Source organism: Eschscholzia californica, unplaced genomic scaffold (assembly GCF_041429995.1).
Source record: "Eschscholzia californica isolate CP2 unplaced genomic scaffold, dmEscCali1.0.p SCAF_3, whole genome shotgun sequence".
Lineage (NCBI taxonomy): Eukaryota > Viridiplantae > Streptophyta > Magnoliopsida > Ranunculales > Papaveraceae > Eschscholzia > Eschscholzia californica.
The window spans coordinates 30,864,380-30,882,945 of record NW_028238420.1 but is presented as its reverse complement, the minus strand read 5'-3'; the positions used below and the strand labels follow the sequence as shown (position 1 = coordinate 30,882,945).

Sequence of the window (18,566 nt, the reverse complement as noted above, 5' to 3'; positions counted from 1 at the left end):
TTGGTGAGAGTCCAGATCATCGTGTCCTAAGCATTAGATTGGATATTGATACTGAGGATCGCTTTACCTACATCATTATCAAAATAAAGATTTAACAAGTTCATATTCCATTGATTGTCTAAAATGAGGTCCGCCACTTTGTCAAACGGGCAATTGTGCCTATTCTGAATTGGTGGTTTATGATTTGGGATCCAATAATCCTCCCAAATATTTATATGAGTACCTCTATTGATATCCCAAAAAATGAGATTAGTGACCTTTGGCATGCTCGCCACTATAGATTTCCAGATCCAAGAGTTAGACTGTTTAGCTGGTAAAGGTTTCGAATTCTTCGGAAAATACTGAGCTTTGAGTAGTTGAGCCCACGGAGAATTCGGGAATTTGAGTAGACGCCACGAAAGTTTGCAGAGGAAAGCTTGATTATCTATGTTCGGGTCTCGGAATCCCAGACCACCGAATTTGCGGGGCCGGCAGATAGAAGCCCACTTAATGGTATAAATAGTTTTGGTTTTTCCCCACCAAAAAGACCGTTGGATGGTCTTCATGCGGTTACTAATCCCCTTCGGGAGGGTGATGGGTCATGAAAATGTCCCATCAGAGTCGTTTAAATTGGCCGAGTTAGTCTGTTTCGAGTCTTTATTGTAATAAAATGGTTGGTTTTCTTGATTAGGTGTCTTTTGCAGAGTTAGGTGTGAAAAACGGTTAAAAATGAGAAAAAGATGCATAAAGGGTATTTTGGTCATTTGGAGTCAAGGACATTCTGGAAATTTGGCCAAGGTCAGTGCGTGGTTGAAAAGTAGAGGTCGAGACGAGTCCGTAGGAGAAAACGGAAGTCAAATCGGAGTCCGGACGAAGGAATAAACCAAGGTCAAAGTCAGGTCAACATTTGGTTAGCATTCGGTACAAGTTCGGGCAAGTTTCTGGCCCGCGGTATGCTTAGGGACACGTGTCGATGTATGGAGGTTGGTATACGCGGTTCCCGTGTTAGCGCTCAGCAGCGAAGTGGCCCTTATAAGCTTGATCCAGTGAAGCGCGTTGCAACTTAACCCGGTAGCCCCAATCACACGTTTTAATCTTGACCGTTCTTCTCCGCATGTCCCGGATCGACGGTTGATGCTTCTGTGTAGCCCGTTGCAACTTAACTCCGTGCATCCCGAGCCCACGTTTTAATCTTGGTCGTCCGCTACCGCGTTTTTGAGATCCGACGGCTTCTGTGCATCCCGTGTTTTATACTTATTCCGTGCAGCCGAAGCAGCTTAACTTTTATGCTTCCGGGACGCGTGGTTGTCTCCTGTCCGTCCAGATTCGAGCCCGCCAAGATCAGACGGCTGCTGTCCCAACCGCGACCTATTATCTTACATCCGGCTATATCCAATAATCCGAATTCCCAACTTTAAACCCTAGCCGCCAGCCTAACTAGGGTTTTGCCCTTTTTAAACCCTTTTAGCCCTCATTTTCCCACTTTTTACCATTTAACCCAACCAAAACCAAAACCCACCTATAAATAAATCCCTTTCTCCTCCATTAAAACCTAGACTTCAACAACCCTCTCAAATGGCTTCCTTATCTAATTTCTAAGCCACTTCTTTTCTTCTACTTCTTCTTACCTATTTCTTTCTTCAACCTAATCCATTTTTCCCATTCTTTTTCTATCTTCTCTACTAATACTACTACTTTCTTCTCTACCACTATTCTTTCTACCATTAATAGTCATCTCCTTCTTTCTTCCATATTCTTCCATCATCTTTATCCCCTTTCATCTCTTCTTGCTAACTTCTTTCTACATCTAATTTCTTCCTTCTTTTCCTTCTTTTTCTTATTTGGGTGGCAATAAAATAGCTATTACTTGGATTTCTTGGAGTAACATTCTTGAGCATAAATGGAGCAAATCTTGGACAAATTGGAGATACACGGGGATATGGAATTTGAGCATTCTTGGTGATTTCTTTCCATTAATTTCTTAGTATTTTCATTTATTTTACAATGTCAATGAATGTTATTCTAGATTCCATGTATAGTTAATTTAGCAATCTAAGGTTGTGAATGAAACCCATTTTGGATCTTTATAATACTTGTTCTTGATTAATTAAATCCCTTGATGTGCTTTAATGTCTATTGATTGTTTATCTATATGGATTGGATTTTCTTTCCATTACTCATGTCTCATAATTAGATATTTCATACTTTCGTTAAGTTGTTAGATGGAGTATGCTTTTTAGATGATGAATAATAGTTTAGCAATCCGAATCTCTATAAGGTAGACAATTAGAATTAGTAATTATAAAATTGCTTTATCTAGAATGTCATCCGGAATCCAAATAGTTCATTATATTGGATCCCGAGTAAATACAAAAGAGATTTAAGTAATTAAGTGCTTGTTTTATAAAGTGAAGTTATGCGGTGGATTTTATAACCTTAGATATCTTCTTATCTCTCTCTTAGTTAGTTTATTTAGTTTTATTCGTTTTCTTATTTCTTACATATCAATCATCAAATCTATGAAATGGGGTGTGTGAGTGTGTTAGTCTAAGTTAGCTATTGACATTTTAATTATTAGGCTAAACTCGCCGTCAATATCTGAAGTTACCTACCTATCTCTTGGGACGATACTCGATCTTATTATAAATACTATAACTTGACCCCGTATACTTGCGGGAATAGACCTATTTTAGGCCCATCAGAGGGCAAAGCATTGCATCTGGTATCGGGGAACGACCGCCGTAATAGTCGAGATGACTATGGAGCGACCAGCTTGAGAAAGAAGGTTGGTCTGCCACTTGGATAGCTTATTCTGAACTTGGTCAATAAGAGAGGAGAAAGCTTGTTTTTTCTTGGCTCCAATAAAGAGATTGGTGCCCAGATATTTATCGAGAGAAGAAGCTTGCTGAACTTTGAGAGACTTGATAATCATTCTCTTGAATTTGTGGTGGGTGTTCTTGGTGAAGAAGATGGTGGATTTTTTATAGTTAATGACTTGACCCGAGGCTTCGCTAAATATCTTTAGGATGTGGAGAAGATTACTGATATTATCTAGAGAGTTCAGCCCGAAGATGAGACAGTCGTCAGCAAAAAGGAGGTGATTTATCATGAACTCAGAACGGGGGATATTAATCCCAATGAATTTATGAGGGCTATCTTGAGCAGTCAATAAGCGACTCAACCCTTCCATAGCCAAAGTGAAGAGGAAAGGGGATAGCGGGTCTCCTTGCCTAATACCTCTAGTAACATTAAAAGTGGGTCCCGGACGACCATTTATAAGGACCGCCATGGTAGAGGTGGCTATACACGAATGTATAAGCCGAATCCAATGCTCATCAAAGCCAAGCTTGACCATAATGGATTCCAGGAAGGACCATTCAATCCGGTCAAAAGCTTTAGACATATCTAGTTTAAGACCAAAGAAGCTTTTCGAACCACGTTTAGTACGGTAGATATGGAACAATTCTTGACTAATGATGATATTATCAGTGATTTGTCTGCCAGGAACATAAGCTGCTTGTAAAGGGGAAATAATATCAGGAAGCGTCAATTTCAGACGATTGGCTAGAATTTTAGAGATTTGACTCGAGCCCGCGGGATTCGTGGTGGACGAAATATTGAGGAGGTGGTCGGAGAAGAGCTGAGCTATTTCTAGGGGATCATCACTCCAAGTTTATCATTCTTAAGGACTGCGGTGATATGATTTTTCCGGTTACGAGTGATAGCTTTAGCATGAAAAAATTTGGTATTCCTATCTCCCAACTGAATATTCATCACTCTCGATTTTTCCTTCCATATGCTTTCTTGAAGATTATAAGCTTCCTCCAATTGGGTATTGAGCGAACGAAGTAGGTCTTCATTATGAGTTGACTGAATGGCATCGACAAGCCGTTTTATTTTCCTGTCAATATGCCCAAAAACGGTTTTATTCCAGTGAGCCAAATTAATGGCAAGGGAGTTCAGCTTGTTCTGGATGAGGTTAGCAGACAAAGACCAATTATCCCGGATGAAATGCCCACATTCCGGGTGGGCCATCCAAGTTCTGATGAATTTGAAGGGTCTGCGCCCTCTGAGATTTCTGGATTTATTAGTGAAGAGAATGGGGAGGTGATCAGATCCTACTCCAGGCAGATGGTGAACAGAGGAATCCGGGAATTCCGAAAGCCATTGCATGTTTGAGAGAGCTCTATCTAATCTTTCTTGAATAAGATTTCCAGAAAATTGTCTATTAGACCAAGTGAATGGAGCACCATTGAAACCTAGATCCTGAAGACCAAGATTATTAATATGAGAGCGAATATGTTTAGCATGAGGGGGAAGAGAGTTGTGGGATCCACTTTTTTCCGATGGATGCAGAATAGTATTGAGGTCACCAATGATTAACCAAGGGTTTTTGGGGTTCGGGGCAATGGTGTGAAGCATATCCCAAGGTTTCATTCTATCCTTATTGTAGGGGCAACCATAAAAGCACGAGATGTAGAATTCAGACTGATAACTGTTAGGAGCACTTTTAATATGAATAATATTTTTATCAGGGAACTGAATATCTAAATCATAATTGTGATTCCAAAAGAAAGCAAGGCCCCCGCTTTGTTAGTGGGCTCTACCGAGAAGAGTTTATAGTCCGAATGGAGGTTGAGAAGTCTACCTAAGTTCGTATTCATACATTTAGTCTCGGATAGAAAAATGAAGTCCGGCTTGTGCTCCTTGATAAGCGACCAGAGGTGCTTTCTATTGAGGAAGTTTCCACAACCCCTCACATTCCAAGCAAGAATGGAGAGGGTTTCATTGGGGGGCCTATTCATGGGTCGAAAGACCGAAAAAGGCCAAACAGGGAGGCCCACCCTAATCGCAAAAAACTAGGGGCACCAGTCCACCAAAAGAACAAAACAGGAACCTAACAAGCCCAAAACAGGTCCACCCTGGGCGCGCCTCTAAAAAGGAAAAGAGCAACCACAAAGGTCCTCACTAAACCGAAGCACACCCAAGAAGAACTGGAGCTAAACAAACCTTAGAATAACCGAACACAACTAATCCAACAGAAACCAAAAGAAAGAAAATAAGATCATAAGCACTGAAATTACATAACACTAATAACCGATTACATAACACTAACTTAAACAAACCACAAAACAAAGATCCAAAAGACTCAGGTACACTGAGCAAGAGGCAACAAAATAATCCCTCCTTCTACCTACTGAATCCGAAGGAGGGAGCAACTTCTTGCGATTGTACCTGAGTAACCAAAACAAGGACCAAGACTAGACAAGATCTCCAACAAAAGACCAGACAAGATAAAACAGACTAAAGCAACCAACTAAAAGAAAGACAACCTAAACAACAACAGAGACGAGATAGACTAAGCTGGTGGAATTACGGCACCCTCCGAGCCCTGGTTAGTGAGAATTTCCAGACTTCGAGATAGAACATTTGATTCTTCCAGTAAGGTTCGAGCTTCCAAGTTGTCAAGCATCATAGAAGGGTAGTAGTGATGATCTTGAGACTCATCAGATGAGCTAATAGAATGATGAGAAGAGTTAGACCTGTGCCTTTTGCCAGAAGGAGTAAACAGTTGGTGGGGTGGGATTGTTCGATGGACAGGAGAAGGGGGAGGGGCTATCAAAGTTGGTACTTCATCTTCATTGTCTTCCATCGGATCATAATTGGGATCTTCTTCATCATCAGAAGAGGAAATAGGGATGAGGGGTGGGCAAGGTCCCAATGGATGATCTACTATTCTGCACGAATGACAGATTGCACCTAGGAATTTTTGATAACTAATATTAATATTGACTTCCTTGTCCACGAACATGAGATTGATAGTAGCCAACAGAGGAGATCTAACATCGTATAAGAAATGCACCCTAATCACCTTGTTGTCCACAAAACCTAAGTTCCTAGGCTTCACCTGAATAATTTTGCCCTTTCTCTCAAAAATAGTGTCCAAATCTTCTTTGTTTTGAATAGCCATAGGGATTTTGTACAAAGTACACCACATTGGCTCATAAAAGAGATCATTGATCTCCTCAGTGAGTGGGAAGTCAACTTGTTTCAGCACTAACATCATTTCTTTCAGTATCCACGGTCGACCAAAATTCAAAGCGTTAAGGATAAAAAGGCTTTTTGGCTTGATAAGGAAAATATTGACAGGGCCCTCCAAAGAAGTATAGTGACAGTCTCTGAAAAAGATGGTGAGAGGAAAGAGCATTTTTTTGATTTGAGCAAGAGTGGCTGCTTTCGGGCAGCACCATCTTGCCACAAATCCTTGGGTGATGGATTGCAGCTCTGGGTTAGTGGAGGGTTTGGAATATTTTAGAGAGAGATGACCACGAGGGGAGACAGCGAAGTGAGTAGCCATGAGAAGACAGAAATAGGTTATGTAAGAGGGTATGACAATGGGGAGATGGGTAAGAAGGGTGATCGGAGAAGAAGCTGAACCAGGGTTTAAATAACCCCAAACTGGAAGGTAGTAGAAGATAAAGCACCAGGAAATAATCACCATGCATGCCCAGGGATTGGGTGGTGCCACCCACCAGCCTTGTCTACTCGTCGGACGCGACTGTTGACATACTAGAATGAAAGACAGCAAAGACCAGAGAGAGAGAGAAGAAGAGAAATCGAGAAGCAAACAAAACAGAAAACTATAAAGCTCACGCTAAACCAATAAAAGAGGAAAGAGAAAACGTTAAATAGGCTATAATGAAATGGTTGAGTGTCGCTTAGTTACCTCGGTAGAAGGAGATTTGCAGTTGATTATACCTTGATCTGATGAGTACCCCAATAGAATCGCTTTCTTCTTGAAGTTGCTGACCATGCATGCACTGCCGGTGAAGGGAGAAGAGAGGATTGAATGATGATTGGGTAGTGGTTCGATTGAGGGTGAGTGGAGGATGAGAGACGACAAAATTAAATGAGAGAAGTTTGAATGGTAATTACGCGTGAGAGACTGTAGCAGCTTGATCTAGGGTTCTATGCAGGAATTGAATGATGATGACGGCGCATTCAGGGTTTCTGGAAGGTGGAAAGGAGAGGAGAGAGCTGACGTCACCGCGGAGCTTCTCTCTTAAAAAAAAAAACCCGTCCACCGACCTCTCTCCTAAAATGGAACACTCTATTTGACACTCCATGATGATGTGGAAGCATTTATTATAGAGACACTCAAGAAAGACACTCTAAAACTAGAGTGTCTCTTTGAGACTCTCTAAGTGCCACTTTAAAATTTAAACAATAGAAACCTTTTATTTTCAACTACTTTTTCTCTATTCAATTTAAGAGTGACATGCGTATTAAATGGAGAGATTTTAGAGATCTCCATTGGAGACAAATTTTTTTTAGAGTTTCTTTATATTGACACTTAGGAAAGAGAATCTTTACTTGACACTTGACAACTAAACTTTAAACTTTTTGTTAGAGTGTCCCATTGGAGATGCTCTTAAGGAGACTCTAATTTTAGAGTGTCTCTATTAATAAATGTTCCACATCATCATAGAGTGTCTAGTAGAGTGTCCCATTGGAGAAGGTTTTTTAACAAAAGATCTATAAATCCTGAGTGGCACTCTAAGTTTTAGGGTCTGAGTGTCCCATTGGAAATGCTCTAAGTTAAACTAATAATGAAAGAGGCATTGATACATCATGAAGATGTGATAAACACGATAATCGCCTAAGTTAAACTAATAATGAAAGAACCCTAAAACGCACCAACATGAAAGAGGCCTAAAACCCACCAACATGAAAGAGGCCTAAAGCCCAACAAACTTATTACACTATTTGTACCTTTAATAACCATGGATTCCACCTCTTATGAGAATCGAACTTCTAACATCCAGAATTTTGGAGTTTATGTCAACACTATCAACCCTTGTCTTAGTTCATACAGTCAAGAAGGTGGTAAATGGGATGGTACACCTATCGGCTTTGAAGTCTTATCAAGTGGGTCAATTTTCGGACCTAAGCTCAAGAAAATCCAGACATATTCTAGACATACATCCTATGTGACTTGCTGTGATTCGTGTTTTCGATGATTTTAATTCACTAAATAACGAATTACGGCAAACCCCATAAGATGTATGTCTAGAGTATGTCTGGATTTTCTTGTTCTCTATCATTTTTCTTTTTGAAAACGTATAACATCCAAAAGACGAAAAGAGTGGCAATAAATGATCGAAATTTCCCGCGTGCATCTTTAGGGTTGTGCGGGCTGTTCTTGATTTTCTTATCGGAAGCAAGGTCGGCTCAGATGGCCCAGCACTTTCCTTCGCTTCTTCACTAGTGAGGCAACTGAAAACCCGTTTTCCTCTCTCTCGAACCCATCTCTCTCGAACCCATCTCTCTCGATCTTCTCAGTTGCGGAGTAGATCTTGAAATTAGGGAAAAGAAACCGAAAGAATCGCCTTGAAGAGGTCTCTGAGTCAAATTTCAGGTAAGCTATTCTCTCTGTTATTAATTAGGGGTTTCCTTGTATATTTGCAAGCATTGTTGGGTTCTTTGAGTTTAGACTTGTGTACTTGAGTCGAGTGGTGTTGAAGTGTGAAACCTGTGTCTTTTTTTTTTCTTTCTGTAAATTATTAACCTATCTTTATTTTTGGAGTAATTTTATAGTCTGCATGATGTTTGTTCAATGAGAGTTTGGAAATGTTGAAGTTAGGTTTTATCTAGATACAATTTCGCCTGGAAACAAGTAGTATGCAATTCTAAGTGTTCATTTTTGGGTATAATTCAAGAAAACCCAAACCTAAACATTAGAAACATCGATCTTTTGATGTTCTGTGAAAAATATTTTCTGCTTCACTCAGACATGAATCACTTGTCATATTACCCGCGATGCCAAATTTGTTATGCTAGCAATTGGTTTGTTTTGTTATTTCTTTTCAGTAGTATAAGTATAGTACGAAGAACATTTATGAGATTAAGTGTGAGAGTGGGTAATTGGTTCAATTAAAATTATAATGAAAATTGTAGCTTGTAGAAATGGCGAAAGCCACAACGCAAGATGCAGTAAATCTTGCTCAACCAGAGGCAGGACTATCAGTTTTCTCTCAAGATGCACGCCCAATTGGTCGAGATGAGTATAAGCGATTAACTCGGCCAGAGATCGATAAGGCTCATTTGTATGTGTTGAGTAGATGTCAAGAAGTCCAACCGTATTTAGAGTGAGTGAATTTTCTCACTATGTAGTTTCATTTTAATTTATTTCCTACATGTAGTAATTGACCATTTGTTATTGGCTCTATGGGGTATGAGCTATGCAGAAAATACATGAAAGAATTGGGAATCGAAAGTTGTGACAACTTATCCGATATACAACAAAAACAATTTGCTGAATGGCTAAAAAATCTAGTAAGTATGAAATTTTTCTACAATATATATGATCAAGAGTTAGAAAAAATGTATTACATACCTGAATTCCAAAGCATCAAGCAATAGTTGACTACCGAAAGTTTACTTGATAAATCATCTTAAAGCATGTAGATCTAAAACCTTTATACCTTTTTTTTTTTGAAGTTTTGAATGAATATATATTGAAAAAAAGGGGGTAAACTATACAAAATAGAGAAAAACCAACAACGGAAGAGTAGTTATGGAGACTTGTTACATCATCCAAGCATCCCAATTAACTACCATATCTAAAAAAGAAACATCCTTAAAATTCTATAATGATCCTAGACCAAGCTAAAGTTGTCCCCTTTACATCTTCTATATCCACTTTGCTTTTAGTGTTAGCTTCCTTGAAAATCTTGTTGTTCCTGTCCTTCCAAAGATTCCAAACTGTAGACGCTGGGATGATCATCCAGATTTGTCTTCTTGATGTTTTAGTTTTCATCTCTGCCCATTGCTCCAGAGTGTGTTCCAAGGATCTTCGGAAGCAGCATTTTATCTTGAAAGATTTAAGGCAAAACGTCCAGAGTTCAGTGGCTACCTGGCAGTGTAGGAAGAGGTGGTTTACTGTCTCCTCATCTGATTTGCATGAAGCACATCTGTTCACTAACACCATACCTCTTCTCTTAAGATGATCCATAGTTGGGAGTCTTTGTAAAGCTGCTGCCCATAAGGTGAAGCTAATCCTCGGAGGAATTGGGGTTTTCCAAATCCTCATGATGGCTCCTGAGCTTAGATGAGCTTCCTTCCTAGACATCCCGTTGTAGAAGTTTTTTACGCTCAAGGCATCATCCTCTTTAACTCTCCATACTCTACAGTCAGGATCATTTGAGAGGTGAATGGGCTCAATGAGGCAAGGAGGTCTCTGACCATTTGGACTTCCCAGTTGTTAAAGTTCCTGTGGTAGTGGAGCTCCCAAGATTCATGAGGGGCACTATAGGATTGAGTCACAGTGGCCTCTTTGTGTACTGTGATCAAGTATAACTCTGGAAGGATTCACTCAGAGTGCTATCTCCGAGCCAGATATCATTCCAAAAGCTGATCTTACGGCCATTTTCCAGCTTCCATTTTGTGAGGCTCAAATACTTCTCGATTTTGTTCTGGATCCCCCTCCAAACTCCACAACCATATCTTCTCTTATGTTTATTTAGTTTTCACTTTGACATATTTGAGCCATATTTATCAGAAATAATTGTGGTCCAAAGTTTACCTTCTTAATTCTCGAATTCCAGAGCCATTTCGAAAGGAGAGCTTGGTTTATCTTGTCGAGGTCCTTTACCTCTAGCCCCCTTGCTAGTGCAGTGGCATATGATGAACCAAGAAATCCAATGCATACGTTTCTCTACGTTAGCCCTATCCTATAGAAAGTTGCTCATTTTCTTGTCCGAATCCTTTAATGTACCCACTGGCATGGAGAAAAGTGGCATGAAGTACAGCGGTAGGGCTTGTAGAGCTGATTTCAGAAGGGTGAGTTTACTTCCACGAGATAAAGATTTACCTTTCCAAGTTGCAAAGACAGTTCAAAGGGAAATAAAGAGTGAAAGAAACGACATTTTATTAAAGTAATGAAAATGGGACCAGGGACTGCAACCATATAAAAACTACAAATTTTGGGTTCTAAAAGTTTGTACACTTCTTGTTGAATCTTTCAATAGTGGGGTCCCAAAGGCTCTTGGCTTTATACTTTTCATCCAAGGCAGCCTCAGATAGGAGGTTGACAGTGTTCCTATCTGGCATCCAAAATCCTCAGGATGGGCGGGGTTTGGACACCCATCTGCTCGGTAATTAACACGAAAAATGAGGGATTTAGAGAGGTTGACCTTAAACCTGAGGCCAACTCGTACGAAACTAAATATTTCGCAGTCTCCTGAGGTGGCTTCTGTCGTCATCTATGAAGAAGAGGGTATCATCTGCAAGCTGTAAATGATTTATGGCTATACCTTTGTGGTTGACCTTAAAACCTTTGATCCAGTTCAGCTCTTCAGACTTCTGAAGACAATTACTTAATACTTCTCCTACCAGGAGAGACACCATGGCAGAGATGGGGATCGCCTTGCCTCAGAGACTCTAGAAGACTTTAGGTCTTCCATTAATTAGAATAGAGAAGGCAGCAGAAGAGATACACCCACAAATCCAACTCCTCCATTTGTAGGCAAAACCCTTTTTTTTCATAACTTCGTAGAGAAAATCCCAACTAACCCTATCATAAGCTTTTTCCAAGTCCACCTTGACCATGAGACCAGGCTTGGTACCTTCTTTTCTAGACTCCAATCGTTCATTAGCAATTAGAACACCATCTAAAATCAGCCTGCCTTCAACAAACGCTCCTTGAAAAGGAGAGACAATATCTTCTAGAGCTGGAGCAAATCTCATGGAAAGCAATTTAGTGATGATTTTATACGGGCCACCGACTAGACTGATAGGGCGAAAATCAGAGAACTTTGAAGCTTTCTTCTTTTTTAGGAATGAGAACAATGTAAGTCTGGTTCAACCTCCAATGTAAATATGCAGTACTCCAAAAGTCTTGGATCATGTTACTCATGTCCACTTTGATTATATCCCAGCACGTTTAGAAAAAGGATAAAGGAAAGCCATCAGGACCTGGGGTTCTTTATCTTTGGCTAAAGCGTCCAAGGCACCTTTGATCTCCTCTGGTATTTCCTGCTCCAGATTTGAAGCTGTTGTGGAGGAAATCCTTTTTAACTGCATACTGTCGATACCAGGTTTCCTCCAGTTTGGTTCACTATATAAAGTACTGAAGTGATTATCTGCTTCCTCAGTGATCTCAGCTTCCTTAGCGATGAGATTATCCTCTTTGATGATGGCACTCCAATCCTGTTTTTGCGGGCTCTACTGTTGATAATTTTATGGAAGTAAGCCGAGTTTTTGTCCCATGCTTTTAGCCATTGAGTACGTGACTTTTGCCTCAAGCTGATCTCCTAAAGGATCATGAGTTTGGTGAGTTCTGCTCTCATTTCTGATCTGCTACTAATCTCAAAAAAATCCTTTATACCATCCTTTGTTGTTTGGCTTCTTGAACCATCCTTTGTTGCATGTAGTTCTAAAACCTCTTTACCCGCGCAAGTAATTCAAGATCATTTTGAAAAAAGAACAAATTTTTCTTACAGTTATAGTGTCTGGTTAGAAAACGGATAGAGAAGAGCAGCTAGACCGTAAGGAAGTTGAGTTGTTGATAAAGATGAATGGCAACAAGCCAACAACAACAACCACTAAAGGCGTGTCGGAGACATAAAAAATGATTCTAAGGCCTAAATTCTGATTTGGCATGTCTTAGATGAAGGGCCCACTTGGGGTTTTGAAATAATGTGGGCTTAATCCAAATTCGTTCCACTTGTTTAAAGTCTTTAACGTTCTTTATATTACTTTTTAGTATCCTAACAGTTAAAAAATTCAAAAGTCTAGAAGAAAAGGTAGTATAAGGGTTAGGATTATGCCTTTATAAGGGACGTATCCCTGTTGTTTGAGGACAAACAAAGTGTCTTGCAACAGCTATTCAAGCTATCTATATTTGTATTCATGCAAATCTACCCATATATGTGATGCCTAATGGCTCTAGGAGTGATTCCCAGCTTTTACTAGTGTGACACTAGTGCTAGTCTATCTTATAATACAATTATTGTCTTCTTCAGTTCTCTTTCCTCTTTCCTGTCCTAAATCATTTTGGTATGAGAGCGAGGTTGCGTATCGCAAATAGGTCTGGAAGAAATTTTAGAGGAAGAATAACTGATGACTAGCGTGACGAAATCCTTTTCAGAGCTGTAGACCAACTCAATGACATGCAAATTAGACTAAGAGAGATGGGAAGTTGAACATACCATCTTGCTAATAATTCTGAAGCTGCGGGACAAGATGACGAAGCTGGTAATAATGAGGAGGAAGTCAAGAAGTTCAGCCCAAAAACACACTCCAAAGGCATAGAACTCGTGTTTTCGAATCACCAAGAAATATGACAGAACCAGAACATGATGCAGCTGGTGATATCACAAAGAAAGTAAGGAAAGTGCCAGATTTTGAAGGAAAGGTTGATCTAACTCTATTTTCTAATTGGCTTACATAAATCGAAAAGTATTTCGATCGGTTTGACATGACGACGAGTTAGATTTGCTAAGACGAGTTAGATTTGCTAAGATGAATTAGATCTGCTTAGAAGTTATTTCTCAGTGTCGAACTTGTCAAACATCAAAGGGAAAGCGGAAAAATACTGGTTATACATGTCATTACCCATCCCTCATGAACCAGGCAAGACCTAAACATGAACTTTATCTTTAGGTTACAAAAACCCTTGAGGCCATTTTGTTCCTTGTATAAAGACTGCAGATTCTCTATTGCTAAACTCTTCTTTAGGGAAGTTGTTCGACTTCTTGGGTTACCTGAAACCATTGTCTCGGATTGTGATGTGAGGTTCATGAGTTATTTTGGGCGAACATTATGGAAATTGCTTAATACAAAGCTAAGGTTTTCTTCTTCTTTTCACTTGCAAACTGATGGTCAAACAGAAGTTGTTAATTGAAGTTTGGGTGATTTACTTCGCTACCTAGTGGGTGAACATGCCATGCTGCCCCTAGCAGGGATCTGGTCATTCATATGGCTGGATTTTCTTATAATAGTTCAGTGACGAGATCTACTGGTCGCATCCCCTTTGAAATTGACAAATAGCAACTGGTATAATGCTAAAGAAGCCTATGGATTTGGTTTCTTTACCTGTTTACCAATTGAAGCACGCCATAGTGCTGAAGCAGATGCTTTTAGTGAGCACATTCGGGACATACATGATGAGGTAAGCAGATAGATTGCAATCAGCAATCAAAACTATAAATCATATGCCGATTAAAGGAGAAAGTTTTTCGAGTTTAATGAGGGAGACATGGTTGTGGAACGAGTCAGACCCGCACGCCGCACGATAGCCTACAGGTATTTTTAAGAAATTTCACTTAGAAGTGCTAGTCCATACATGTCTCCCTCGTTAAACTCGAAAAACTTTCTCCTTAAATCGGCATATGATTTATAGTTTTGATTGCTGATTGCAATCTTTCGGCTTACCCGCCGCACGATAGCATTATGGTTGTGGAACGAATCAGACCCGCACGCCGCACGATAGCCTACAGGTATTTTCGACTTACCCAAAGGTATAGGCACAAGTAATGTGTTCAATATTGAAGATCTTTCCATTTCCAAAAAAAAAAAAAACATTGAGGATCTTACTTTGTGCAATGAACACGACAGCTAATAGTTGAAAAAGAGCCGATCATTCACCTACAACCCACATTCAAAACAAGAAATTGAAAGCGTCGTTAATCATCAAATTGTTTCTACTAGGGAAGGTGGTGATCAAAAGTATTTGATTAATGGAGGGGACGACTACTTTCCGATTTGACATGGATTAGAGATGATGAGTTTCAAAGACTCGACCAAGAACGTTGTGAGAAGTTTCATCCAGTTAACTCACCAAGGTCAAGTTTCTCAAGCGAGTGAGAGTTGATAAAGATGAATGGAAACAACAACCACTAAAGATGTATCAGGTCAAAAGAAAGATTCTAAGACCTAAATTCTGATATGGCACGTCCTAGATGAAGGGCTCACTTGGAATCTTGAATAATGTGGGCCATTTTCTTTAATGTTCTTTCTAATGTCTTTTAGTATCCTAGCAGTTTAGAAGTTTAAAACGTCTAGAATGGTAGTATGGGAAGTCAAGGGTTAGTTTTATGCCTGTATAAGGGTTGTATTCCTGCTGTGTGGGGACAAACAGTTCTTTTAGCAGCTATTCAAGCTATTTATATTTGTGTGATGCAAACCGTACCCATAGGTGTGATGCTTGCGGACTCTAGAAGTGATTCCTAGCTTTTATTAGTGTGATACTAGTCTTATCTATCATATAATACAATTATTTTCTTCTTCAGTTCCCCTTCTTGTTCTACATCAGTTATTTTGGTGGTTTAAATCTAAAAGGGACGAATCTATTTCTGTCTGAGATACTTTTTGATTTGTAACCTTTCCTCTCTTCATGTCAAAGTGACAGAGGTGATCACCTAAAAGATCTCTGGGATAGTTCTCACTGGTGCTTACTCACATGTGTCTAAGGATCTCAGTTTTAGTGAGTCTGTAATATTAGGGAACTTGTTAGAGTCAACTCCATCATTGTGTACCAAGTCACTTGACTTCCCTGTCTCATCCCGTATCGAGATACTGATTTAGCATTCACACACAATTTATTTGATGTTAAAAAGACATTCTATACCAATTTATTTGATGTTAAAAAAACATTCACACAATTTATTTGGAAGCACCATGCTATAGCTCGTTTGAGGTCACTTTGGTCTCTTGGAAATTATTTGGAAGCACCATGCCGTAGTTTGTTGGTCTAACATAATGTCTTCCATTTTTGGTTTTACTTGTGTATTTCTCTAGAATTTATTGTGGTAACACAGTAACACTGATTGGTCTTCCATTAGTATGTATTTTGATACATTTAGTCATGTACACTATTTTTTGATTCAGATGAAGTCCTTGCGTCATAAAGAGTCGCCGGAAGCGACTAATGGAATGTTCTCATTAGCCTGTGGACCTGAATTTATGAAATCTTACCCGGGTTGTGTGGTTAAAGGAGTGTGCTTTTGGATTAGACGTGATAAGCGACTAAAAGCCCCAAATCCCGGATTGCTTGTAGTTCGGGAACACGATAAAGAAGTTGTTGACTTTTATGGTTTCGTAACCGACGTTGTTGAATTGGTCTATAAATTTGGAAACCGTGTTATGCTATTCAAGTGTGAATGGTTCAACACGAACCCTAAGGAAAATAAAATTCAAAAGGATGGTAACTTTACCAGCATAAATGTGAGTCTTGAGAATAAGTGGTACGAGAATGAACCCTTCGCTCTTGCAACTGAAGCACAACAGGTGTTTTTCCTCGACGACCATAAGTTCAGATCAAATTGGAAACTCGTGCAAAAAGTGGAAGTTGTACAGGCAGTGGGCAACGAAGACGATGAGGTATAATCTGATCTGTTTATACATTTTTAGTTATTCAACATACAACATTTCATTTACTTATTTTTGTTTCAAACATCTTCTTTACAGAGAGAAGCTAACAATGGTGATAAACCCGATATTGAACAAGAGGTAGCAGAACTACTTGGACTTTTGTTATTATACCATTTGCTATATTCATGATGCATAAATATTTTATACCACATCAATTATTGAACCTCAGCCTGATATGAAATATCTTTGTGTTTGTAGGTAGGAAGAACTACCATACAACAGCGGAGTACGTCATTATCATCTACGACATCATCCCATAGAGATACAAGGGAATCACTTGCACTGATTAAGAGTCTACAAGTCGAACTTGATGCCGAACGAGCATTAGTACAAGGCCAGAAGGTTGAACTTGAGAGTCGGCGAGCATTAACCCAGACTCAAACAGCTGAACTTGAAAGTCAACGTGCATTAACCCAGAGCCAGAATGCAGAACTCGAGAGTTGGCGTGCACTTACCCAAACTCAGAAGGCTGAACTCGAGAGTCAACGGTCTTTAACCCAGAGTCAGCAGCTTGAACTCGAGAGGCAACGTGTATTGACACGGTGTCAACAGACCGAGCTAGAGAGTACTCGAGCTGTGGTGCAGGCCCAGCATCAATTACTTCAAGCCCAACAAGAACGTGTAAAACAGTTGGAGGAGTTGGTCGTTGGTCCACCTAGAGAAGCTGTTAACGCCAATGGAAATGTGAATGAATCTCAATCTGGATCTTCCTTGAATACTCATGGTGTTGATGTAGCAGATGTTTTGGCAAGAATGAGCACTTATAAACGTAGGAAACCCTAAATCACAGATATGATAGGACCCTTTTTCTTTTTCAATATCTGAAGGCCCTTGTTGAAATAGCTATTTCCATTGTAAGTATAGTTATGAAGAAGAAAACTTTTATTCAACAGTTGATCTATGTAGTAAATTAATGATGGTTATTTTGATTAGAGGTCTGGTTTCTATTTGGTAGCTTTTGCTTATGAATCCATTGTTTTGCAAAATTTCGAACAGAGAGGATTCTAGACCTGAAAGATGATATATGATTTTAAGCTTGGCTGGCATAAGAGAAGTTAAAGTTTGCTTATTAATTTTGTTTTTCAAGTTAGGTTCATAAAAAGCACTATCCCCACCTGCCCTAAATGTCATCTGTGCTGTTAAATGAACTCAACTGCCCAGATTGAACAAATCCGGATTGAAGAAATTTCATCACTAACAGCTTGCATGACCCATCTCCAAATAGCTAGAGAACCTTAAATTGCCTAGGAATCAATCTGATCAACGGAAGGAAACATTAAAACATTAGAATCTTCAATGCAAGATTAAAAAACCCTAATGCCATCTAAGCTTTTTGTGGGAGTTTTAGAAAGGCCAGCGCTTTGGGGAAAGCTAAATAGTTTCCGGGGTGTGAAGACTTGGTAAAAAATTAGTCAATTTTGTTTGATAATTTTATTTTGTAAGTTGTTATGGAGAAATAAAAACCTCCACCTCACCTCACTCTCTCTCCACCTCACCTCTCTCTCTCCTACCTCACCTCTCTCTCTCTCCTACCTCACCTCTCTCTCTCCACTTCACCTCTTCTCTCTCCTCCATCTCATCTATTCTCTCTGCCACCTCATCATCTTCACCGGCAAAGGTCGCCGGCCGGCCAATTTTCCGGCGGGCGACCTTAAAACATAATTTTTTTTTTTTTATTTCATCTCTCCTCTCTCTCTTTCTAAACCAGCAGACCTAGAAGGTCTGCCGGAACAGACCTTCAAGGTTTGCCGGAACAGACCTTCAAGGTCTGCTCCAGATCTGCTTCGAGCAGATCTACAAGGTCTGCTTCGAGTAGACCTTCAAGGTCTGCCGGACGACCTTCGGCGAAGGGAAACCCCTTTCGTCGGAGTTTAGAGTGAGAGAGAGGAGATGAAATTTTTTTTTTTTTTTTTATAGAGAGAGAGGAGAGATGAAATAAAAAAAAAAGTTTTGTTTTTTTCATGGTCGCCGGTCAGAAAATTTCCGGCCGGCGACCTTGTCGGAGAAGAGAGAGAGGTGAGGTGGAAAATTTCCCTATAAAATATATTTCTCCAGAAAATTTTCAAAATTTTACATATTCTCTTTAAAATTTCACACCCCAAAAACTATTTAGATTTCCCCAAAGCGCTGACCTTTAGAAAACACTCTCTCAA

General features: G+C 39.6%; 2 protein-coding genes across 4 annotated transcripts; one reads left to right on the top strand and one right to left on the bottom strand.

Annotated features, from left to right (window-relative positions):
• Positions 1-3,630: 3,630 nt before the first annotated feature.
• Positions 3,631-4,416, bottom strand: LOC147549491 (uncharacterized). Its single transcript, XM_086668309.1, has one exon. It carries the CDS (start codon positions 4,414-4,416, stop codon positions 3,631-3,633), a length of 786 nt encoding a protein of 261 aa, XP_086524435.1.
• A 3,613-nt stretch (positions 4,417-8,029) lies between these two features.
• Positions 8,030-17,345, top strand: LOC147549490 (uncharacterized). Of its 3 annotated transcripts, none has more exons than XM_086669169.1 (6): positions 8,030-8,398; positions 8,938-9,128; positions 9,228-9,315; positions 15,871-16,362; positions 16,450-16,491; positions 16,612-17,345. In XM_086669169.1, the coding sequence occupies exons 2-6, from the start codon at positions 8,947-8,949 to the stop codon at positions 17,194-17,196; spliced, it is 1,389 nt and encodes a 462-aa protein (XP_086525295.1). In that variant the 5' UTR covers positions 8,030-8,398; positions 8,938-8,946; the 3' UTR covers positions 17,197-17,345. The 3 variants fall into 3 exon arrangements, with proteins under 3 accessions (XP_086525295.1, XP_086525297.1, XP_086525296.1); XM_086669171.1 differs by having other exon boundaries at positions 8,055-8,398; positions 8,945-9,128; XM_086669170.1 differs by lacking the exon at positions 8,030-8,398 and having other exon boundaries at positions 8,457-9,128.
• Positions 17,346-18,566: the final 1,221 nt, after the last annotated feature.

What these genes read in the sequence shown, in the direction of transcription:
- LOC147549490 (XM_086669169.1), top strand. Translation starts at nt 8,947, where the DNA reads ATGGCGAAAGCCACAACGCAAGATGCAGTAAATCTTGCTCAACCAGAG. An exon ending in CTGAATGGCTAAAAAATCTA is followed by an intron (nt 9,316 to 15,870) that starts GTAAGTATGAAA and finishes TTTTTGATTCAG; the next exon opens with ATGAAGTCCTTGCGTCATAA. An exon ending in TGGGCAACGAAGACGATGAG is followed by an intron (nt 16,363 to 16,449) that starts GTATAATCTGAT and finishes TCTTCTTTACAG; the next exon opens with AGAGAAGCTAACAATGGTGA.
- LOC147549491 (XM_086668309.1), bottom strand. Translation starts at nt 4,416, where the DNA reads ATGAAACCTTGGGATATGCTTCACACCATTGCCCCGAACCCCAAAAAC.